The 25796-nt window shown below is 40.8% G+C and overlaps 1 protein-coding gene across 5 annotated transcripts in view; it reads right to left on the bottom strand.

The window, feature by feature from the left end:
* Window positions 1-25796, bottom strand: part of reln (reelin) — a 276572-nt gene that overhangs the window by 162249 nt on the left and 88527 nt on the right. For all 5 annotated transcript variants that reach the window (XM_052034310.1, XM_052034309.1, XM_052034308.1 and 2 more), the window contains 6 exons: window positions 25681-25713; window positions 22283-22361; window positions 19463-19559; window positions 13433-13484; window positions 7246-7342; window positions 1250-1490 (listed from right to left, as the gene is read on the bottom strand). In XM_052034310.1, coding sequence (XP_051890270.1) covers window positions 1250-1490; window positions 7246-7342; window positions 13433-13484; window positions 19463-19559; window positions 22283-22361; window positions 25681-25713 — 599 coding nt within the window. The remainder of the gene's footprint in view (window positions 1-1249; window positions 1491-7245; window positions 7343-13432; window positions 13485-19462; window positions 19560-22282; window positions 22362-25680; window positions 25714-25796) is intronic.

Below are 25796 nucleotides of genomic sequence, written 5' to 3'. Positions count from 1 at the left end.
CTTTAATCCAAGGAACTCGTGGAGTTCTTTTTCACTAAGTTTGAAGGCATTTGATCATCAATTCCTGCTGCTGTTTTCCTTGCTTCCTATAGACATGGCACCAGGCTTCCTCCATGACTCCTCTTGCCCTGGGTTTGGATGCATCTTTCTCTACTCTCTCTCTTTCCTTCCTTGTAATTCCTATAAACCTAACTTCGTCCAGAAAAAAATTTTACCCCCAATCCCGCAATCTTATTTAGGCTAACAACGAACCAGCCGAATTCCCTTTCTAGCTGCCATGGTAGCCGACAGTTTTAATGATTCTCTTTCCTCAGGTGAGGAAACTTCTCATCTCAGTCCAAAATAGCCAACTCATTATCCTGAGATAATGTTCCCTTGTTTTTGGGGGGGGGGGGGGGGGGGGGGGGGACAGCTTCTCAGTATTCACTTAGTCAAGCATTCCAGTTCATTGACTGTACCTCAGAGCTCTCGAGGATAAATAAGCCTATTGTACTGTATCTCCCACAACAAAAAAATTGCAATATTGTCAACAGAAAATAATTAAAATATACAAGGATCAGGAAATACAAGGTTTGTTTCCAAAACAAGCAGGCTGTTCAGATGAACTAAAACAATTCCCATTTCAAGGTTGTCCCACTAGAGGCAAATCCAAATGACCTCACCTTCATGTCCTAGGAATGTTTTCTGTCACTTTTATTATCTCATGGTTAGATGCACGTCAAAGACTAATAACAAAATAAATTCTTGACTTCCTCCCTAAGGCTTCACTGTTGTGATGATATTTCCTGACAGCTGGCCCTCACACTTTGCTATGATTACTGCTGTTGGCTTACATGCATTGGGTTTGGACAATGGCAGATTGCAAATGGCTGGTGACAGATGGAGAGGAATCTGCCCTCAACACCTTCATTTCAGAACAAGTGAACACCATAAATTTCTGAAATTAAGAAGATGTCATTCAACACGAGCAGACAGAAGGGCAGATTTGAGAGCCAGACAGACTCACACATTATTGCAAGACAAATTCTATATAAAATTGTACTAAATGTCATTGGTAAGCAGGTTTAAATTAATGCACTCTTCCAATGAGACATCTTTTAATGACAATCATATTTTAACTGATTAGTCATTGGATACGAGTTCTCCACAGAGGTATGAAGATTATTAAACTAAAATTAAGGCAGTGCAAAGAGACAGAGAAGGTACAAAGCAGCAAATGACCAGGATAAGGGGATTATTCAGATCAAACCTTCACCGTAGCTCCAGGGAAGAAAAGCCAGTTGCCTGTGTCGATTGGATCCAGGTTATCTTCCAAGAGCATCTGCTTGTGGGCAGCATTGATGATCAGAATGTTATCCAGGGCCCAGCAGGCCTCATATACGTGGCTTGCATGGAGATATTCCTGTGCCCATTTAAATTTGATATTTTCACCTTTGGCATCTTGGGGAAGATAGATAATGTGGATAATGGTGTTGGTGTTAGATGGAGCCCTGTAATGTAGAGATTAAGTGCACAGGTCATTTATCTATTTATTTTCTCTTAACCTTTTACCTTGTAGTTCACTTGCTATTATATATCAACCCAGAATTGCCGCAGAGCAGCAAACCACCCATGCTACCTGGTAAGGAGTTCCTCAAGGAAGTCTGCACAGACCTGATCAGCAAAGTACTTTGTAAATCCTAAATCCCAGGAAAACTGACAGCTGGTGAAGCCAAGCTCCCAAGCTTGAAAATTCATGATCATTAACAATGGAAAAAAAATCAAACGTACTCGTAAAACCTTTCTAAAGTGTTTGGAATTTTTGAGAAAATAAATGTTAAAACACTTTGAAAGACTATAAACCACTTTAAGAAAGGTATTTTTTTTGAATTGATTGACTTAAATATGTATGAATTACCTAAAATATTCCTCTCCCTTTTGTAGCTGTTCCTATCCATTGAAATGAATAGAGTTACCATACCTATGCCAGATCTAATCTGTTGCAGATTAAGCAGACAGCTAGGAAACCACTGAACTCCAAGCAGTCCAACATCAGAGTCCATTGTACTTTATAGCAGCATCACTGCTCAGAAGTCCTGAACTTTTTCTCAATTACAGACATTGATGTCCACAGCCCTATGAGGAAATTTTTCTGGTCACTTGAGGCCATATCTTCTTACCGTTTAACTTTTTCAACAACCATTTGTCAGTCTTTAGAATTCATAAGGTGTAAATCATGCAAATAGATTGATGTCAACCACTCTTTCCATTATTTTCATCTCTAATTGGTGTACCTAACTCAATGCTCAACTCTTCTTCCAGGTCATATTACCAGTGGATATTAGAATCAGATTTAGCAGCAGCAGCATAGTGCAAAGACTTAAAAATCTATAAATTATAGAAATAAATAAATAGTGCAAAATAAAAGGAATAGCGAGGTTCATGGGTGCATGGACCATTCAGAAATCTGATGGCAGAGGGGAAGAATCTGTTCCTAAATTGCTGAGTGTGGGTCTTCAGGCTCCTGTACCTCCTCCTCAATGGTAGTAATGAGAAGACGGCATGTCCCGGCTGGCATGGGTCCTTAGTGATGGGTGCTGCCTTCTTGAGGCACTGCCTCTTGAAGATGTCCTCAATGGTGGGGAGGGTTGTGCCCTTGATGGAGCTGGCTAAGTCTACAACCTCTGCAGCCTCTTGTGATCCTGTGCATTGGAACCTCCATACCAGGCTGTGATGCAACCAGTCAGAATGCTCTCCACCGTACATCTATAGAAATTTGTAAGAGTCTTTGGTGACATACCAAATTTTCTCAAACTCCTAATGAAGCAGAGCTACGGGTGTGCCGTCTTCATAATTCTTGGGCCCAGGATAGATCCTCTGAGATGCTGACTCCCAGGAACTTCTCCCAGCTTCTCACCCGTTCCACCACTGATCCCTCAATAAGGTCTGGTGTGTGTTCTCCCAACTTCCCTTCCTGAAGTCCACAATCAGTTCCTTGGTCTTGCTGACGTTGAGTGCGAGGTTGTTGTTGCAACACCACTCAATCAGCCGATCTATCTCACTCCAGTAAGCCTCATCGCTATCTGAGATTCTACCAACAACAGTGATGTCATCGGTGAATTTATAGATGGCATTTGAGCTGTGCTTAACCACACAATTATGAGTGTAGAGAGAGTAGAGCAGTGAACTAAGCAGGAATTCCTGAGGTGCACCTGTGCTAATTGTCAGCAAGGAGGAGATGTTACTACCGATCCTCACTGACTGTGGTCTCCCGATAAGGAAGTCGAGAATCCAGTTGCGGAGGGAGATACAGCGGCCCAGGTTTTGAAGCCTGGTTATTAGTACTGAAGGAACGATGGTGTTGAATGCTGAGCTGTAATCAATAAACAGTAGCCTGACGTATGTCCTTCAGTTATCTAGGTGCTCCAAAGCAGAGAGGAGAGCCAGTGAGATTGCATCTGCTGTAGACCTGTTACAGTGGTAGGCAAATTGCAGTGGGTCCAGGTCCTTGCTCAGGCAGGAGTTAATTCTAGCCATAACCAATTTCTCGAAGCACTTCATTACACTCAATGTGAGTGCTACCAGGCGATAGTTATTGAGGCAGCTCACCCTGCTCTTCTTGGGCACTGGTATGATTGCTGCCCTTTTGAACACTCCAGCCAGTTGGTTGGCACAGGTTTTCAGTACCCAGCCAAGTACATCGTCAGGGATTCTCACAGGTGAAGTGTTACTCTCCCTTTCAAAGCGTGGCTAAAAGGCATTGAGCTCATCGGGGAGTGAAGTATCACTGCCAGTTATGCTGTTAGGTTTCACCTTATAGGAAGTAATGGCATGCAAACCCTGTCACAGCTGTCTGTCTCTAGCTTCACTCAGAACTGCCTTTTCGCTCTCACAATGGCCTTCCGCTGGTCGTACCTTGATGATTACCAGTAACCTACCCCACTCAGATTCTGCTCATTCTCATCCAAGGTTCCTCAAAATATTCAATTTTCAGCCCAGACCAAAGGTATATTGGGGTTTGCTCCACCAGCTGATACCTCCAGTGAAGTCCTAATCATCTTTGTGGTTAAGTCCCATTTAATTGGCATTGGTAAGTTACAAATTCTGATCTGGGGAGTTAGCATGGGATGGGAGTGGGGATTGATGCCAGGAACCAGACAGCTGTTCCACTGAACAAAGCTAAAAGTTCAATGCCATAATGAACTGTGCCCTGAAAAGTGAACACAGGGAAATTATTGACCAATTTACACCACTCAGTTGCTTACCTTACTCAAAGAGCAACCCACCCATTGCCACCTTTTGCTGGATTTGTATCTTAGCTTCACTGCAGAAAGTTGCCACTAAATAATAGGGTAATTTTGTTTTAATGATATGGTGATTATTAATGCGATGTCAATTTCTCCAGTTCAGAAATGGAAGAATTTAAACTACTCAATCTGGTTCTTGCAATTTTTGTAAAACACATTTTCTCCCTCTACTTTTTCCCTGCTTCTCCTTTGTCACTTCACTGACCTCACTCTTATTCCAATCTGGCCTTAATTTTCTCTGTGTACTTTATTTAAGCCTGTTCCCCCAACGCTAATACCTTCACCTTCTCTGTTGCTCCCATGTTTGTTATAGACCTTAAATCTCATTGTTTAAAGAGACAGACTGCTGGTCAGGCAGTTCACTAAGTCTATAGTTATTCATTTGCTCCTTTCTGTACCATGTGGATCTGGCATTCCGTTTTGGATGCACCTCAATATTCTTCAGTTCAAATGAAAACATTATTTTGTTATTTTCAACTGTTGTCATCAATGAAATCTGTCCTGTTCATGACAATGTCCTTAAACGAAAACATCTCTCTCTATTTCCAACTTCACAATATTGCTTTCATCAGGCACCATGCTGTTGATACACAATATCATGCCATTTTGGTGAGTTGTCACCCTCTGCTCTTTAAAAACCCCAACTTGCCTTAAGCTTTTCTACATGCATGCTTTTGCATGTCACTCTTGTCCCAGGTGATGTACACTGACTCTCTATTCCCAAACACTGTACACTTAAAATCCTCATTCTTGTGTCTAAAGCCTTGCATTGACATTCTCGTGCTCTGCACAAACTTGCTGCATGTTTGGGAAGTGAAAGTTGTAGGAAGTGAAGATGAAATACAGGCTTAAATGAAAGGAGATCAACGTATGTGGGAGCTGCATAGTCACAAAAGGAGGAACCTTGACATTGATCAGGATCACTTATTTCCTTGAACAGCACGGCAGGAGGACAATGCAAATTGTACAATTCAAAACCTGAAATAGAACATGATGGGAGTGCAAAAGTCAGTCAGTGTGTGAAAGAGAAAACTATATCAGATGGGATCCTGCTTTAGAAACCAAAACACCAACAGTATCATTGGGCCAGATCATGCTCAATTTAGCTCACTGGCCAGACTGGCATTCTGCTCTCTCCCCAGATCCATACTAACCTGCGTGGGTCCCATGGTCCTGGGATCCTGGAGTCCAGAGGTGTAGTGTATCAATGCCTTAGAAGCAACTAGAGCTAAGCTCAGACCCCATCCTGAAAGCCCTTGACAGAAGGGAAAGTGGTGGTGGTGGTGGGGGGGGGGGGGGGGTGCAGTGCAGAGCCTAGCCTTTTGTTAAGGTCTGTAGAGTTTAGGCAGAGATTTTAAATGTCTCTAATTGAATAATTAACATAAAGTGAAATAAGTCAAAAAAATGCAAACTTATAGAAACACAATAAATAGGAGCAGGCCATTTTATCCTGCTCTCCCATTCAATATGGTCATAGCTGATCCTCTATCCCAGTATCATATTCCCATTCTCTCCCCATACCCCTTGATGCCTTTTTGTCTAGAGGTCTACTTAGCTCCTTCCTATTGCCTTCTGTGGTGGAGAATTCCATCTGAGCGAAGACATTTCTCATCTCAGTTCTCAATGTCTTACACCATAACCTGAAACCATGACCCCTTCTAAACCCTCCCAGCTGGAGAAACTTCCTCTCCGTATCCAGCCTGTTAAACCCAGTCAGAATTTTGTAAGTTGCGATGCAATCCCCTCTTACTCTTCTGAACTCTAGTGACCACAGGCATAGTTGATTCAATTTCTCATCTTATGACAAATCCCACCATCTCAGAAATCAGTTTGGCAAACTTTTGTTGCACTCCCTCTATGGCAAGTAAATTCTTTGGTAAGGAGAACCAAACTGAACAAAATACTCCAGGTGTGGCACCCATCAAGGCCTTGTATAATTGTTGCAAGACATCTTTGCCCTTGTATTCAAAATCTCATGCATTGAAGACCAATGTACCATTCGTCTTTTAAACTATTTACTGCACCCACAAGCTTGCTTTCACTGACTGGTATCTTAATCTCCAGTTCTGGACTCCCAGTTTCAAGAAATGGGGATTCACATCCTGCGTCAGGTTTGACTGGTGTCAGATCACAAAGGTGGATTCCCCATTGTTCAGATTCTGCCATTGGAATCCAGAGATGGAATGGAGTGACAGACACATTGGCTGCATAAACCAGGGATGCAGTTACTTGTGAGCAGCTTAATGCTGGTGGTTCCATTCAGGGCTACCAGCCGGAGTTATAGCCAACTTGATTCAGCCCCTTGTTAAAGGTTACAGAAGAACTGGGCAATGAGGACAAAATGAAACTGCTTTTTCAGGGACAGGATAATTTCAAGAGGGTTCAGTGAAATCACATCAATGTAGGCTTACACATGAGACAATGTGGTTGAGGATACTAATGGCCTTATAATTCTTGGTGTTAAGTTCCACCTGCAAGCACTTGGCCAAGGTGAACCCACACCCAGATGGAGCAAGAGAAAACAAGTTCATCCCACAAGTCTCTCAGCAGCTGCTTCAATGGCAATACTGAAGTACCGGTATAGGCCACCTGTGTATGCATGGTGACAGAAGAGCCTAAATATAAAAAATGAATTGGTGAGGAATGACACATTAACCTAGTAAGTGCCAATGTACATTCCAAAGTAGTAATGTCTTCAGCCCGGTGACTGTGCTGTTAAAAGATGTTCAAGTTAGTAAATATTAAGTCATCACAGTTGATGAAGAAAAACATCTAAAACAATTTCATTAAAAAGACCTTTCTAAATTAAGAACCATTTTTGCTTGTAATAGGTTTTCCACAATCCTTTAAAATTGGTCATATCAGAGGTGGACCTGTCAATCATCATTCAGCCTGATCCTGCTGATTAAAGTACTGTATCTGTTATTCATTTTAACCATTAACTTTCTTTTGTACAAACCTGATTCTTTCCAAAACAATCCAATCGGTTGAGGAGTTCTTGGAATAGAAGACAGCAATACTGGGATCAGTGTAGCTATAGCGACATGTGCCAGACCCTGTAAGCCAGATCAGAGGGGAAAAAAAATAGCATCAGGAAAAGATCACTTGTTGGCATCAGCAAGCACAGCAGTGACCTTCTGCTGCCCCTCCATTAGTCTTTAGATGTTTGTGCTTTTGATTTATGATGAAATTATTGACTGATTTGTGGTTAAATGTAAATACTGAATTTTGCATCATTCATGACAGATGTGATATATTGATAATAAATCACAATCCTGGAAAATCATCTGTCACATTCTCCCAGAGGGAAGGCTGAATAAATCGGAAGAAATATTAGGAGCTGGTAATGTAAGTAGTTTCTCCTGCTTCAATTGCCATTTTAACAGCTCGGATGTAGACTCTGTGTTACTATTTTTTGAAGAGTAATAAGTATAACAGTCAGGATCGAATTCTGATTGTCACTTCACAAAAACCATAAACATGCATCTCCCACTGTCTCCGATTTAAAACCTGGTTCACACCAGCAACTACATTTTGCTATGCTGTTCACCACAGCTGCAAAAATACATTGTGCAATGAACGATAACAGCTTTCAACCATAAGTTAACCCAAAGCATTGACTGAACAATACAAAGGACTCACTGTAGTTCACTGTTCTACTCTACTGTTCAATGGAGTTATAACAAAAGTGCTACTAATTTCGAGCTAAGAGGTACATTCTGATCTGTTCATTACAAATAATGGAGTCCAATACTACAATCACATTCAGTTTCCTGTAAATCTTCTCTGCTCCAAACTTAATAGAATTTTCCTTCTCCTTGAGATCCATGCATGCATTCAAGTGAACAAGTCAACCTGAAATGTTAATTCTGTTTCTCTTTCTACTGATGCTGCCTGAGTCGCTGAGCGTTTCCAGCATTTAATAAGCAGAAAATCTCCCCTCCAGCTTTCCGATGTCCATATCTGCCATACCTGTTCTCAAGATGAGGCCTTCTGCTCAAGGGCTTCCGATTTGTTCTCCTTCTTCCAGAAATGTGGCTTCTCTTCTGCCATAGTGCATAGAGCCCTCACATGCATTTCCCCACTTTTTATCTTACCACCCACCCTCTGTCCAGACAGAATGGCAACAGAGTTCCCTTGGTCCTCACCTTTCACCCCACCAGCCTCCGCATCAAACACATCATCCCCGGCCAGCTCCAACATGATCCCCGTCACATCTTCCGCTCTCCCTCCCTCTGCTTTCCGCAGGGACCACTCTCTTCGTGACCCCCTGAACCCTCCCCTGGCACTTTCCCCTACAAGTGTAGGAGGTGTAACACATGTCCCTTCACCTCCTCCCCTCTCCACCATCCAGGGACCTAAACAGTGCTTCCAAGTGAGGCATAGGTTTACTTGCACCTCTTCCAATCTGGTCTACTGCATTCAGTGCTCACGCTGCGACCTCATTTACATTAGTTAAATCAATGTAAACTAGGCAAGCATTTTGCAGAGTACTTGTGCTCTTTACGCAATGGCCATCTTGAGCTTTGGTTGTATGTCTTTGAACTTTCTTTCCCACTCCCACTCTGCCCAGTCTGTCCTTGGGCTTCTCCATTACTATGGAGAGGCCAAACACAAACTGGAAGAACAACACCTCATATTCCACTTGGGATGCACGTTGAATTTTCCAATTTCAGGTAACCCACACACGTGGTGTTCTCCCACACACTCTCCCCTGTCCACCTAGATTTCTTGTCCCTTTGTTTATCTTTCCCATCCCCCCCCCCCACCACCAGATTCCATCTCCCATCATCCCCTCCCCATCTAGTTCCACCTATCACCTACCAGGCTCTAATTCTTCCCCACCCCACTCTTGTATTGCTATAAACTAGCAATCTTTCCTCTTCTCTCTCAGTCCTGATGTAGGGCCTCGACCTGAAATGAGAACTTACACCTTTTTCCTCAGTGTCCCATTTTTTTTTGTTCCGAGAGTTGTGCAATTTTCCACTGCATTCTTTAAACTTATTCCATTATCTTCTGGTATAAGGTGCAGTTCAACCAAGGAGAGTTAAGTGATGCATTCTTCTACCTGCCCTTGGTTAATTCACCTCTACTGAACAGTTTCCTTCTGCTCAGTACTTTATTTAACTGCCTGGTTAGAAATTGATTTAGTCAAGTGTCAGAAAGCAGCTTGCAAATATGAACCTGGACATTCTTAGGCCACTGTGATCCACTCAAAATATTTCATTCAACAGTGTGTATGGGATTCCTTAAACAAATCTCACAAATAATAAGTGATTGGTGCTTGTTCTTGAAATTGCACCAGACTCCAATATCAAAAAAGCACAATGGCAAAAGATATTTTTCTTGGAGCTTTCATGCAGCTGATTGTCTTGCACCCTGATACGTTATCTTGATATATTGACCGCTGTAATTCCTATTAATATTAGGTGATGGTGGCCTGAAGCTACAATTTTCTGACAGGACCCGATTTCTGCATGAATTATCTGACTTTACATTGCAGATATAAATATTTTGTTGGGAACTTTCTTTTTACTTTACGAAAAAAAACTCCTTTGATAAATCACCTCTCTCTTTTTTGAGAGCTTCCAGAAAATCAAACATTTTACCAGCATTGTGATTTTCTATAACCATTTCCTAAAGCAAAAAGCAAAGTTGAAAATCCAGTAACAACACTAAAAAAAACAAGTGATTTTTGGGTGGTATTTTGTCACATACATTCTTTTTACCCTCAGCAGAGCTAAGAGCAGATAGTGGAGTAGTCAGTTCAGTTTGTGTTTTCTCAGGTATTTGAACATGGGCCCATGGATGCAATTCACAAGATTCTGACATTTGAAGGTATGATGCACATTCACAAGAACTACATTTTACGATCACGGCTGAAATCCGAGTGGAATGGTGTTTCCTCAGTTAAATGATACCCATCAACTGGATGAAGGAGGATCCTTAACTTAACAGGGGAACAAGTAACAAAGTGCTTTAATTCATATTCATGACTTCTTGATTTCAGTGCCTTTGGGGACCTATGAGTGATAGCCATATTGAAACCCCAAAGGAAGTGGTGACTGTCTCCTAAACCTCTCCCACATAGATTCTGGTAGCAGGTTGAAAGGGAAGCAAATCACTTGACCAATCTCTCAACCAAAAGAACAATAAATAACAGAATGAACATTGATCATTGTCAATGAGAAAGTGCTGAGTAATAAATTTTAAAACAGCAAATAAAAGAAAAATATGACGAGTTAACAATTTGTCAGAGACAGGATTAAAATATATTTGGCAGTTTGCTGGAACCATACACCAGATGATGAGTACTCCATCACTCACAGAAAAAAAACTTCGAGCCTTTCCCATGATTTGGCATGATATGCATCCCTTATGGATCACCAATAACCTTCCCCACTGAAGTAAATACTAAACAAAATAGGCAGGGGTTAAAACCAAAAAAAAAATTGGTAATTAAAAGGTTAACTATATTATTAAAGAGATTATGTATGTTGAATTTCCATGACCTTTTACAAGAGGAGACACAAAGAACATTTCAAATAATTGCATTTAAAGTCATAGCTCATTAGGAATTAGAAATGTTGAAGGGAAAAGGTCCAAATTTCTTCACATTTGTAAATGTAACCTTAGTTATTTCAGAAGAAGAAAGCACAATTAAATATAATTCTATTTAATTCTTTCTACAATTAGTCCCCTTTATTATAGAGAAGATGTCTGTTTGGAATGTCACATTTGGACGTGGTGCCTAAATACAGTGAAAGAATTAAGAGTCCAAAAACCCCATATTACTATGTCCAGAAGTATCCATTTTCCATAAAGAGGTATCCATAAGTAGTTCTCAACTTTAATTTACTAATGTAATCTTTGGCATTTTTGATAACAAAACATATTAATTTGTGCTTTGGCATCAAAGGCTTAACTTATGCCTTAAGGTGAATGAACGATTGCATTTTATTTTTACGTAAACCTGTTTTAATTATTGTATCATATGCTATGCAGTCTTTAGAGAACACTGTAAATAAATGACTGCTGCTAATTTAAGAAACTGTTTTGTGATTAATCATGGCCACAGTTCTTCAAGTGAATATCAATAGAAACAAAACAGTAAAAAAAAATGTGAAATGAGGAAAAAACTGCCTCTTTATCATAACTGATGATGCCCCTAAATTTTCCAATAGATTCCTGCAATAACCCAGCAGAACTCATCAGGAAAAGGGAGAATTCCAGTTGGACCAAACTTCCACCAACTTCACCAATTGCCAGTCAGCCTGGCAGGGGCTGTGAACTCCAGCTCATTCCTTATGCACCCAATGACAACCCACTGCTCTCCCTCAGGCAGGATGTGGCATTAATTCCCCAAGCTCCTCCTGTCTTCCACCCACTGACAGCAGGCTTTAGCTACTTAGCTTCTTCCTTTGGCCAGACAATGCATTACTAGAGATCCATGAGAACAAAGAAAGTAAAAAATTAAAATGGGCATGAAGAGGAACTAATTATTGGGTATCTTTAAAAATTACTTTCACATTCCAGCTTTATTTTTCCTTCTCCAGTGCTTGAAGTTGGATCCCAACTCTTTATCCCTTGCAGAGATGTAGAATTTTGTGACCAAATTGTCAGGCAGATTCATGCTGCTGCTGGTCAGTGGTATAATGCCAGTGTTAGATGTAAATTAATCAATCCCCATTTCATAGAGTCCTATCAGCTCAGACTGACCATTAACACCATCAGGTTTCTTGTGGGTTTATTGATATTCTGGAAGATCAATTTTTGTTCCAGTACATTAATAAGGAATCTCTATACACTGGCAGAATGTTTTACTTGAGGTCGCTGACCTCATCTGATGGATACCAGGACAAAGCTCCTGAAAACCTGGTAAATTTGAAGTGGGACCCTGTGAGTGGTCAGTGTTTACAGAAGGCTGCAGGACTTTGTCAAGATTCCACACAAAACAGTGGTAAAATGCCTCATCTCCAATCATCCTTCTGTCACTTGCCTTGTTCAGATTAAAAAATGTCATGCAAAATATCATAGAGGAAAGGTCTTAAAATGCTGCTTCAACATGTCCAACATGGACAACAACACCTCATATTCCACCTGGGAGGTCTACAAACCAATGATATAAATACTCAATTTTCCAATTTCAGGTAACCCTTATCTTCTCTGTTTTTCTCTCTCTCTCTCTCCCTTTTGTCCTCCTGCCCCTTCTGGTTCCATCCACCTACTACCCACACACTTCACCCACTGCATCTACTCCCCCATCTGGTTTCATCATCCCTTCACCTCTTCCCTAATGGTTCCCATTATCACATTCCTTACTTATCCGATTCTAACACTAGTAGCCCTTGTGTCCCTGCTTATCACCCTCCAGCAGCTGTCTCCACCTTCCCTCTCCCCTCCTCTCACCTGGTTCCTGCCTTTTTTTCCCCTTTATCTGCTTCTACCTATCACCTACCTCGGTCTATCTCCCAACACCATCCTTCCCTCTTCCCCTCCCCCTATCCGCTCCATCTATCTGTTGTCCACTTCTCCTCAGTTCACCAATACTGGCACTTGTCACACCCCTCCCCCTCTCCTCTTTGTAATGGCTATCTTCATTCTCCACTCTCAGTACTGATGCAGGGTCTAGACCTGAAATGTTGACAATTCATTTCACCCCACAGATGAAGCTCGACCTGCTGAGTTCCTCCATTAGTTTGTTTTTGTTCCATCACAGACAACATTTATACCGTTACACTTGCTACTAATAATCACAGATGGAATAATGAAAGTCGTGAAAGCTTAGGATCACTGTCATTGGATTTTTGTTAAACTTCATCACCAATATCAAACTGAATTGTTATTTTTGAACTGACTTAAAACTTATTTGAGCAATTTTTAAGCAAAGGAGAATTTTCACAAATACATACAATTATAAGTAATGCAATAGTTAAGTTGAAAGGAAAGATTTTTCCTTGAATATTTCTCAAATTTAAATTTATGGGCAACATATTTAGAATATAGCCAAATATTCATTTTAACTAAAATGTAATTTTTTGAACTTAAAGCTCCTACTTCTTTCTAAAGAGTTCAAAATACTTTCACATGACTACTTTAATGTCAGTTTGGGCTATTTTAAGGAAGAAGCAACTTCCATCACTCACCAATGGAGAACTGCAGAACAGACGCCGTAGTTGTATTAAGCATAACAGTAGTCTAGGAAAGGAAACAAGAGAATTACCAAAGGACATGTCCTGACCTTAACTGCAGAAAATAATTGAATTCAAATGGCCTTTGGTTGCTGTCTCTACAAAACTCACGAAATGCAGTTAGGCTTTCAGGGAAGGAATCTGTCTCCTAGTGGTGTGAACAGACCGACTAATTGAGAAAGTCCTTAGTAATGAATCAGAATTTAAACTCAGACTACCAAACCAACACCCAAGACTGAAAATAAAATCTAATTAAGCATTGAGAGGAACATAAAAACAGGATTCAGATCCTATGGTTTGCTCTTTCTTTCAGTATCCATTTTCAGACCTGATCTGAAATTCCCATAACTCTCAACATTCACTGAATCTGGAATTGATCCAATTTTCTTTTTAATTAGCTTACTGCACAAAGCAAATATCCTTAAACTCATAGATTCAACCCCAGACTGCTGTAAACTTACTTTGAAATTTATTTTTATTGTAAACTAGGAGACAGTTCTCATTTTAAATAAAAAAAAGTACAGACACCAGATTTACTTTCTGTTAAGAAATCATGATTAATTTTGGTCATAATCAACACAAAAACAGTTTCAATACTTAGAGAAGGAACTAAATATCAGCAAATGTAAAAACAATAACCTAAAGTTCACTACACATCTAATACTTGTTGCTGGCAAGGAGTGCGCAAACTGACAAATGAAATCAGGCGTTAATAGTCAATTAATTAGCAATTTAATCAGTGTGCCTATGCTGTTTTGCATCCATCAATCCCACAGGTCCCGCAATTGATTCATTCATCATTTGAAATGACTGCTATTCACAAGATAAATTGGATGAATCCAGACGATTGATTGAGGGTAAATGCTGATGACTGATTAATAATCAATATTTCACATGCTGTTTGTTGTGCTGCAATAGGTGTGGTTCATGAATTGAGAGAGTTTTGTTGCACAAAATTTTGTATCTATTTGGAAATGTATTTCAGCTATTCAAATCCATCCAATATAAAGTTCTGACCAGCTGCTGGAGAAAGGAGATCTTCAGCAAGGTGCAAACTCAAACCTTTGAGAAACCTTTCAACCATGTGCACAGCTGCCTCATAGCTCTGCACTACAATATTCCAAACCATTTTGTGCAAGTAAAGAGGTTGAAGAGTACAAATTTAACAACTCATAATGAGCATCCTGCTTTAGGTTTTGGTAAGAACATTGTTCCCTTTATATCACGTTTACAGCATCCGTGTTTGGGTGCTGTAAACTGCTCAGGAATTGATCACTTAACAACTGTTTGTACAATTTATTTTAAAAGCCCCTCCATTCGTCTCAAATTTTTTCACTTCCACTCCTGAAGAAGTCGGGCTGCACTTTCCTCCAGGGCAATTCCTGAGTTCCTGATTCTAGGTCTGAACACAGTTGGCTATTTCTTAAGATTGAGATTCAGTTATGAAGTCAGGAAGGATCCTATATTTCTGAAGGACGGAAAATTCCGGTGTCATTGCAGTAGAACATTCATCCCAAGAAGAGGAGTTGGGAACAAATGTGTGATTCTCAACAACAGTTGGGAACAAATTCAGCTAGGAACAAACTACTCTAGGTTTATTTAAAACTGGAAAAAAAAGTCTCTTTTTGATCTGGAGTAGTCTCAGCCACAAGGAACCTGAAATGAGGGAGAATTTCCTTTTTCTGGGTTCTCTCATTGCTTTAAAGCCAGAATGGTTTGTTGACAATGCCCCATCGTACACAGCCATTCCAATTTCCAGCAGACCCCTGTGTTGGTGGTAGAAGAGATAGGATACAGGGAAATCATCCCATTTTATGGAACTGACATCCCCATTATTAATTTCCATGAACTGCTCAAGGTCAGGCAACTGATATTGCTGCTGGAATGATGAGATTGGATAATTTACAGCACCGTGGTCATCCATTGGATTCCTAGTTCTTGTCTGTTCTAGATTTCATAATTTCAGGAGGTATAGTGGAATTGGATCCAGGCTCTTCTTGTGGTGAAGTTTCAGGCAGAAACAGAGGCATCAAATGTTAGCAGCATCATTGAAATCAAGGGCAATCCTTGGGGCATTACAGGCAAACCGAATACCCCAAAACCTTTACAATCTTGCAATCACGTATCATATGATAGCAAGGTTGTAAAGCATTAAGCAGCAGTCATCAGTGGTCACCCACACTGATTCAGCTTCCCTTCCCACAGTTGGGCTACTGAGAGCCCATCCCAACTACTGCTCTGGATGTGATCTGTTGAACCAGCACAGGTCGAGGCCCACACCGGGGGTCTCTTGATCTCATGGCACAGTACCATGAAGGTTAGCACATTTCCCACTCATGCACTGATGGAACTCATGATAATTTTCACTTGATCACCATGAAGATTAGGTGTGATAACCAATCATCAGTCCTCTCATGATATCTACAAAACAAAATGTTGCACTTTGGAAAACAGCCAAAAAGAAGACCACTGTAGTAGTTCTGACCAATATCTCTACTTTTTCCATAACCTAGCTTTCTGCAAAGAATAGTCCCTGAGGATCATTCCCTGGATACTTCAATCCAGAGAAATCCTCGAAGATCACTCCTTGTATGCATAGAGGGAGCTCCCTGACAATTACTCCCTGTGTGCATCAGCTTACAGAATGTGTTCACTTGCAAACTGCACTGATATGTGGAAGTACATTTAGAACAGTTTATTAATCAGTATCCATAAGGGGAACATACTGCAGATGCTAGAAATACTGTGGATGCATCATACAGGCTCATAAAAATGAAATACATTTTATTACTTAATAATTGAAAAGGTGAGCTTTCCTCTTGAAAGCAATTTAAGTTCTGTGATCCAACAGCCCAGTGGCAATCTTGCCCAAGGATTATCCTGTGCAGATTGCCATTTTATTAAATGGAATGAGATGGAAGCCACCTTTCCCTAGATTCTAGATAAAGTGCTTTATTTAAGAAAGGTTATAACATGTTCTTCATGGCAAAATCGGATTTCTGGTAATCTAAATAAATCTGTTGGAGTGGTAAATGGTCTGGGATCCATATTGAGAATTGAATGTGAAAAGTCAATTTTATCTTTAGACGTTATACTGTACTCATTGTGACAAGGAATGTGATGTTTGAAGAATCCTGATCCCAATCCTGTAACTTCGCACCACTTGCTTCTAATGGCACGATTTATGCAGGCCTCATTCATCCCTTCCCATCCGTTCTTATGGTGGTGGTTGGTTAGAATTTCAAATGTAGTAATATCTTGAGTAACAAATAGCATTTTCAGGCTCTCATTCATCTCACTTCTACTTGCACGTCTGCAAGGATATCTCCTGTGCATTTGGAATGGTGATTAGCACTTGCAATGGGAGAGTGGATTAAACTATTGCAGCTAAACAGAATTTCTGCAGATGGCTAAATCCATATTTAGTTTATCCTCTAACATGTCACATGCAAGTTCTCCGGGAGCAGGCACCCACCCAACTTGTACCAGTTTTCTCGCAATGCCTCTGTAGAACCATAGAACCATAAAACAGGACAGCACAATACAGGCCCTTCGGCCCACCATGTTGTGCAGACCTTTAAAACTTGCCTAAGACTATCTAACCCCTTCCTCCCACATATCCCCCTATTTTAAATTCCTCCATATGCTTATCTAACAATCTCTTGAATTTGACCGACTTATCTGCCTCCACCACCACCCCAGGCAGCTCATTCCATGCCCGAACCACTCTCTGGGTAAAAAATCTCCCTCTGATATCTCCCTTGAACTTCCCACCCATTACCTTAAAGCCATGCCCTCTTGTATTGAGCATTGGTGCCCTGGGAAAGAAGCGCTGGCTGTCTACTCTATCTTTTCCTCTGAATATTTTGTATACCTCTATCATGTCTCCCCTTATCCTCCTTCTCTCCAAAGAGTAAAGCCCTCGCTCCCTTAGTCTCTCCTCATAATCCATACTCTCCAAACCAGGCAGCATCCTGGTAAATCTCCTCTGCACTCTTTCGAATGCCTCCACATCCTTCCTATAATGAGGCGACCAGAACTGGACACAGTACTCCAAGTGTGGTCTAACAAGAGTTTCGTAGAGCTGCATCATTACCTCGCGGCTCTTAAGCTTGATCCCACAACTTATGAAAGCTAACATCCCATAAGCTATCCACCTGTGAGGTAACTTTCAGTGATCTGTGGATATGATACCCTAGATCCCTCTGCTCCACCTTATGTATGCTGCCTTCTTCCTCCTAACTAGTTGTTCCACCTCTCTTGTCACACATGGTTCCTTCACCCTGCCATTCTTTCTCTGCCTCACCAGGACAAATTTATCCCTAACATCCCGCAATAAATCCCTGAACAACGACAACATCCCCATAGTACATTTCCCTTCAAAAATGTCATCCCAATTTACTCTCGCAAGTTCTAGCCTTATAGCCTCATAATTTGCCCTTCCCCAGTTAAACCTCTTCCTGTCCTCTCTGCTGCTATCCTTCTCCATGACAATGCTAAAGGTTAGGGAGCGGTGGTCACTGTCCCCCAAATGCTCACCCACCGAGAGATCTGTCACCTGACCCGGTTCATTACCTAATACGAGATCTAATATGGCGTTCCCTCTAGTTGGCCTGTCAACATACTGTGACAGGAATCCGTCCTGGACACACTTAACAACTCTGCCCTGTCTAAGCCTTTGGTACCAAGCAGGTGCCAATCAATATTTGGGAAGTTGAAGTCTCCCATGATAACAACCCTGCTATTCTTGCACCTTTCCAAAATCTGCCTCCCAATCTGCTCCTCAGTATCCTTGCTGCTACCGGGGGGCCTATAGAATACTCCCAGTAGAGTAACTGCTCCTTTCTTGTTCCAAACTTCCACCCATACTGACTCTAGAGAGGATCCTTCTACATTATCCACCCTTTCTGCAGCTGTAATAATATCCCTGACCAGTAATGCCACCCCTCCTCCTCTTCCTCCACCCCCCCCCCCATCCCTTTTAAAACACTGAAATCCAGGAATATTCAATATCCATTCCTGCCCTGGTGACAGCCAAGTCTCTACAAGAGCCACAATATCATAGTCCCATGTACTTATCCAAGCTCTCAGTTCATCACCCTTATTTCTGATACTTCTTAGTAGGTACTGTATATAATCCTTCTGTGGACTTTTGTCAGCCTGTGAACTGCATCATTCCTAATATACTGGAGAGGTCTGGGAACTCAGTTTGTTAAAACACTCTGCACACTCTGCTGTGTACCCCATCATGTTTTCCCTCGGAGGTCTGCACCCAATGTTAATTTAATTTCATCATTTTATCTTGACTTAAACAAAGTTAAAATATCAGAGAACTACCAGTAGGGTTCAGAAGAGGTTCCTTCATGTATCATCCAAGATGGGAGCGCTGTGATGTGCAACATTAGATGTAAAAACAGGCTAAAGAGCATTCAAAGTGGCTGATTTAAACGATTTGATTAATTTATGCTTTGAGACACTGGCCATACCTTGGATGGACTTCAAGGGAGTGAGGGTAGAAATTGTTCATGACTGCATTATTTTCAGTAGGATTTAGAATGCTCCAGACAGCTGTGATAGGTCCCCACTCCAGTTTTGCCTCAACTCTCCACCAAATATGTGGCAGCTGCCAACAAAGCAAAACAGCCCAATCTTTCTCTGCTGGAATGCAGGGAATTTCCATGAAAGCAGTGAAAAGAGCTCACCTACATCATTGACGAGAGGTCTGAGGCTCAGTTTTGATCCATCTTAAACTGCCTAGTTAGATGTGTGCTGCATGTGCAATGCTAAATTTTGGGGCTTAAATAGACACAAATTTATCCCACTGAGTGCACTGTAATATATGAGGAATATACACACACAGATAAACTTGTTCCACAAGAACATCAAAAAATGCCTCAGTGGAGCTTTCTGTTACAGCTCACTGCAGAAAGTATAAATCAATCTGCTTTACTTTCTCAAAATACTTTACATTTAAAAGCAATTTACCAGCTCTCGTGGACCATATGGCTCACAGAATGTAATCGCATTGCCATGCATGATGATCCCGCACTGATCACCCACTATGCAGTGGCTGCATTCAAACCTACGGAAATGAGACAAAGGAAGATTGCATTATTCACACAAGGGGGTTGACTATATACCTCATTTTAAAAAAAAGGAACAGAAAGAATCTGTTGTATTTACACAGCGCCTTCCACATCCTCAGAATGCCCCCAAAATACTTTACAGCCAAGGAATAACCTTTGAAAGGCAGCCACTGCTTGTACCTTGATTAAATGCAGAAGTTATATGAAAGACCCATAAACAGCAAAAAATTGAATAATTTTGCTGGGTTTCATTGAAGCAGCAATAGTGTGTTAAATTAAAGGTTGTACATAGGGCTTTGACAGTATGTCTGACAGTGCATGTCTCCTGTGACTGCTGCACCAGAGTGTCAGCCTGGAATATGTGCCCAGGTGAAAAAGGAACTGGATCTTCTGACTGGAACGTTATTTTACTGTCAATCTAGGAAGGAAGAACACTACAGAACTAAGGTCAACAACAACCCTTAATGCGAGAAACATGTGAAACATAAAATGGAGAAAGATAAATAAAATCCTTCCGAGCAATTCCTTCAAAAAGAACTTTTTCAGATGAATGAATGATTTGCTCCCTCTCTCTATCAGATTTTCACCAAAGTTTAGTTTTTTCGCAATTTTTTTTCTACCTTTTGTGGTTTAATTTGCTACTTTCTTCTGAATGGTTGGAGATTGCAGGCCTTCAAGATCTATAGATGACCTATAGAGAGACCAAAGGTGGTTGGAGTGCCCACATTATAGACAGAGCTTCACCAGGATCTTTATTACTGTGTAAGCCATAAGTGGGAAGCTGTCAACGTAAAGGGGGTTGAAGCTCAAGACTCTTTCATATTTACAGTACGTTGATTGATGGCATCGCATTGTAGGCCATACACATGGCTTTAATAGACAGTACAGTCATGGTGCTGTAATCTTGAAGGAGTGATTAAAGAATTTCCAAGAGTGCCACACTTGACTGTCTCTGGAATTGGAATGAGGTGGAACTTTTAAGGAGGCCATCACATTCCTGCCCTCATTATGATTTGAGGACTGCCGTGTCAAAAAACTGCTTCCACATCCTGCTTTGGACAGCCAGCTTCGCTGCTTTTAAAGGTGGTTTGAACTGACTGGTTAAAACACAGCCAGTCTGAGCAGGGAACATCATGTGCACAGATATTGGACTGACTCTGCCTCTTATAAGTGAGCCTTATAAACAGGTACTGCATTCAGTTTGATGTATTCAAGTGAATAAGGATTGTCAGTAAAAACAGACTTCAAATATTAGACCTTCTTGTTCAAGGTTGGGTGGAGAAGTGGCAGATGGAGTTCAATCCAGAAAAGTGTGAAGCAATACACTTTGGAAGATCGAACTTGAAAGCAGAGTACAAAGCTAATGGCAGGATTCTTAGCAGTGTGGAGAAACAGAGGGATCTTGGGGTTCAAGTCCATAGATCCCTTAAAGTTGCCACGGAATTTGATAGGGTGGTTAAGAAGGCGTATGGTATGCTGGCCTTCATAAATCGGGGTATTGAGCAATGAGGCAATGTTGCAGCTCTATAAAACTCTGGTTAGACGACACTAAGAGTATTGTGTTAAGCTCTGGTTGCCTCTTTATAGGAAGGATGTGGAAGCTTTAGAGAGGGTGCAGAGGAGATTTACCAGATTGCTGCTTGGATTAGAGATCATGTCTTATGAGGAAAGTTTGAGCGAGCTAGGGCTTTTCTCTTTGGAGAGATGGAGGATGAGGGGTGACTTGACAGAGGTGTATAAGATTACAAGAGGCATATATAGAATGGACAGCAAGCACCCTTTTCCCAGGACAGCAATGGCCAGTACCTGAGGATATCCATTTAAGGTGAGTGGAGGAAAGTTTAGGCGAGATGTCAGAAGTAGGTTCTTTACCCAGAGCGGTGGGTGCCTGGAATGCACTGCCGGGGGTTATGGTAGAGGCTGATACAATAGGGACATTTAAAAGACTCTTAGATAGGCACATGGATGTAAGAAAAATGGAGGGTTATGGGGTGTCTAGGAGGGAAAGGTTAGATTGACCATGGAGTAGGTTTATATAGGTCGGCACAACATCGTGGGCTGAAGGGCCTGTACTGTGCTGTACTGTTCTATGTTCTACATCTTTTTATAAGTCATACACTTCCATATAACTGAACAGCTTTGGACACACTGAATACTCTGGTGTAGGGGCAGATCTTTGAAAATAATTTTTTATTGTGCAAAACAAATATGCAATTCACAGTTGTTAAAAATGTTTGTGTGTACATGGGGCTAGGGTTTGTCTTTCTATTTTACCCCACAATGGGTGGCATTAGGTTCAGCCATTTCCACCCTACTTTACAGAGCTTGTTCCTTATACCTGCCCACTTTGTTATCTTTCCTTCATTTCTTTCAACAACTTATCAGAATCTAACTTTTTAATTCTGTGTCGAATTGTCTCCTTTAACTTCTTTGTTTTACATCTCTTCCACTTATGTGAAGCACTTGTAGGATGTTAATTGTCATAAGGTCACTACATAAATAAAGTTATTGTTGCTCTGTAAGATATAGCATCCACTGAAAAAATAGCTGATTCCAGAGACTTTTAAATGTTTTAGCCAACCACAGAAAAATTAACGTTGAAAATAAAATGTGGTCTGCTTTGTAACAAATATTAAGATAGCTTAATTTAAAATGATACCTTCAGCTCCCCTCCAGACTGCAGAGGTTAAAGGGTGTTTATGTTTACGGGTAAACCTACCATAATTCTTCATTCAGTTCCAATTGTGGATGTGAATCAAAATCGTCCCGGAGAATCACATTGGCACTGTGGATTTCAGCTAAGAAAGGAAATTCAGCCTAATTAATAAACAATCCATCACAAAGCAATTTACTTTGCAAAATGTATGCTTAGCTTGTCTAACTCTGTCTCAAGAGCTCAGTCATTTTTTTCTCCTTATGAAAAGGCGTGAGTAATAGTCACTACAATTTACATTAAGCGCTATGCTCCAGAGAGCCAGGCTTGCCTCTGTTTGGCTTGTGTTCAAAACCAGTTCTTTCAAGGACAAGATGTATGCAGATCTTAGCAACAGAGGTTTATGGATTTTTCATTTCCATGGCAACATTAATTTGTTATGGTTTTATTCCTTTAAAATTTAAATGAATGGTAATGGTAACTCCACATAGGATGTGGAAAATGGCTATTGCAATCCGCTGAGGAATACAGGGTGTATTTTAGCATGTTATTATGCAGGGCTGCATGCTTACATTAACATCCCATTGAGCTGTTTAGTCCCTCTCCTGATGCCTGTAAAACATTTATTGAGCATAGCACCGGTTATAGTCTCTTAGAGAGTTACCAGAATAACCAAGCTAGTAATTCATTTCTATGAGTCTTCTGATTCAACACATGATTATATTAGCAGTTTCACTGAAAGAATGCAAGGACTATTTAAGTGCTGCTATAACATTTGGGGCATCGCTTCCAGGGCAACACTGGAATTCATACAGGCTAGAAAGTCAGTGTCACAAGTTACAAGAACTGATATGGGACTTTAAGTAATGAATTAATGGATTTAACTGTTATCCACTTTCATTCTACCAAAGAGATTTTCCTGATACTTTATAGCTTATAACGAATGGTAGTCTTGTGGTCTGCAGTGGAAAGTATGACTCCAGATCTAGAATAGGAAGCTGATATTGCATTGGGTAGCTATTTCTCAGCTGGCACAAGCATGATGGGCTGAATAGCTATTTCCTCTGCCTTAAATTTCTATGATTCTATGGAGTCTTTCTACTTCAGGCAATCAGTGTCAGTAGTAACTGCTCTAAGTACAGTATTGATGGAATTAGAGTGAAACTCCCTGAACACTGCTTTAGGATATCCTCAAATACAAACCTGCTACTGCAGCAATGTGCTTCTTACACCAACCACCATGAGGCCTATCTGAATTAAATGCACCATTAAATTTAATGCTGTACTAGGTAGGCTGTTGTTTGTGCTGCAAGACCAAACAAAATATTTTTAAACATTTTATAAAAGCAATTTTCTTCTCACTCTGTACACACAGAGAATATATTACTTCCTCTCAAAAGGATAGTGATGTGAAAAATTCTAAAGCTAGAAACAAGGCTGTGATTTTATTTTCACTCTGCTCTAGCTGAGGGTTAGCCTCACTATGTCATATAAAGCAGATGTTGGCTGGTGTTCTGCAACAGTGGTGGCTGTCTCCAACCACTGTGGGTGGAACACAACAAGGAGGAGCCCCATGACTATGAAGATCCTCACCCTGCTCCCTTGAGGAGCCCTTGATGACATGAGTGAGGCTGAGTCAGAAGATGTGATGCTTTCAGATGCTTGAGCACAAGACATTAAATTCAGTCTACCATTTGCTGGAAGCAATATACATTAGGTGTCCAAGAAAAGGCTGCCCTACACCTCAGGTATCACTGCAAGAACTTGTTCAAAATCAGTAAAGGATCAAGAGCGATATAATATTCTTCACAGACATTATGCAAGTGCAGCCACTGAAACTTTAGACTTGACTGTTAGTAAATTGAACAAATTCAATGGGAAAGTAATGACAGTGATATCATTAATAGTAAAGGCATTGTCTCAATCCATAGAAAGCCAGCCTCCAGGTATGGAGCCCAACAGTGGTTTTGCACCTACAGAGCGGGCTAGGCACCTGGCCTTAAATCCATACATTGTACTCATAAACCAAAAGGATTTCAGAGCATGCTGAATAGTGGAAGATCTGTGTCGTTGTCGGGTATCTGGAGTCACCGACCTGGACCATTCCATGGATTCACAACTGCCCACTTCTCCTACCAACACAAATACTCCTTTCACTAGATCACCATGTAGGTTAGGTGATAAATATCAGGAATGTGGGAGCGCCTCTGTCGGAAGCAGGCGAGTTCCGGTTTACTTCATTTTGTTTTCATTCTTCAGTTTTTCAAATATGTTTTAGTAGGTGGAGAAATGGTGGGCAAATTGCCAGGCAAAGTCAGCAGGGTAAATGTTTGCAGAGCCTTTATTGAATTGTGTGTCACAGCTGGCTGAAAGCTGGTTGGTGGCTGTGGGTGCCACCCTCCGGAAATGGCTCTGAAGGGAGGTGTTTTATACCCACTCCCCTGCCAGAAACTCCAGTTGCATCATTGCCTTGATCCTCCAGCAAAATGCTCACCTTCCTGGTGTCAGCAATGAATCGTCACATCCTCAGACAGGCTAAGCAGCAACTCTTCACCAGGATGATCTGCGTAATGGAATCATTCTTTGAGCATCCCAATGGCTTACTCCATCGTGACCCAGTTGGTGGTAGAGGTCTTGTTATATTTCGATGTTGCAGGTCTCCTGAATTTCTGATAGGGGTCAGGATCCACAGATGCAAGGAATAACTGTAGTCCAAGAGTGACCCAGGCATTCTCTCAGCATCTTCAAACAGGGTCTGCAAATCACTCTTGAACAAAATCATTGGGGTCGTTTGGGAAATTGTTGTTTTTATATAAAATGATAAAACGGTTGGCCAACCCATTCTGTCTACAATTATAATTTGAGCTTAATGGTATTATACAACCCAAACTCATCTCAGAATGGAATTGCATTTCACTGGACTTATACTAGTACTCAGAGGATAATGGATCCACAGATTGTTAAAGAACAAAATAAAGTCACCATGCAGAGACTTTATTTCTGGATGAAGTTATTCAGATGAAGTTAATCATCTCTCTAATTAAGATGATTAACTTGATCTGGGTAACTTCATCTCACATTATTAATTGACTGTTTATTAATGGGTTCTTCCCTTATCTCAGTGCAGACATCTGGCTGTAGTTTTCTGCAAATTCTGTGTTATTGTTTGAGCTACCTGCATCCACAAAAGAGTGATGAAATCTTTATCTACTAAAAGGGATTCATACTAATTAGCTGGCTGCAATGCAATGACACTTACATCACATATTTTGAAAATTTTGTTGAAGATGAAAAAAAGTTTGATCAACAAAGAGGATTTGGGGCCAAGATAAAGGGGCACATGTAGTATTACTGCTCAATAAATTCTTTAGATATGCCTGAAGAAATTGGAGCAAATCTTCATAACACAGGGTATCTGGAGAGCTCCAGATATTGTTCATTATATTGTTAATATTCTCACTTACCCAGCTTCGGCCGTAGAGGTGACTCAGTGGGAGCTGTGAGATAAGAATTGAAAAGCTATGTTAATTGATAGGCAAATTCTGTATTCACTCAACGTAATGATCACACGTGTAAATAA

Source organism: Pristis pectinata, chromosome 19 (genome assembly GCF_009764475.1).
Source record: "Pristis pectinata isolate sPriPec2 chromosome 19, sPriPec2.1.pri, whole genome shotgun sequence".
Classification (NCBI taxonomy): domain Eukaryota; kingdom Metazoa; phylum Chordata; class Chondrichthyes; order Rhinopristiformes; family Pristidae; genus Pristis; species Pristis pectinata.
The sequence above is the reverse complement of the archived record's forward strand: the minus strand, read 5'-3'. Positions and strand labels throughout refer to the sequence as shown.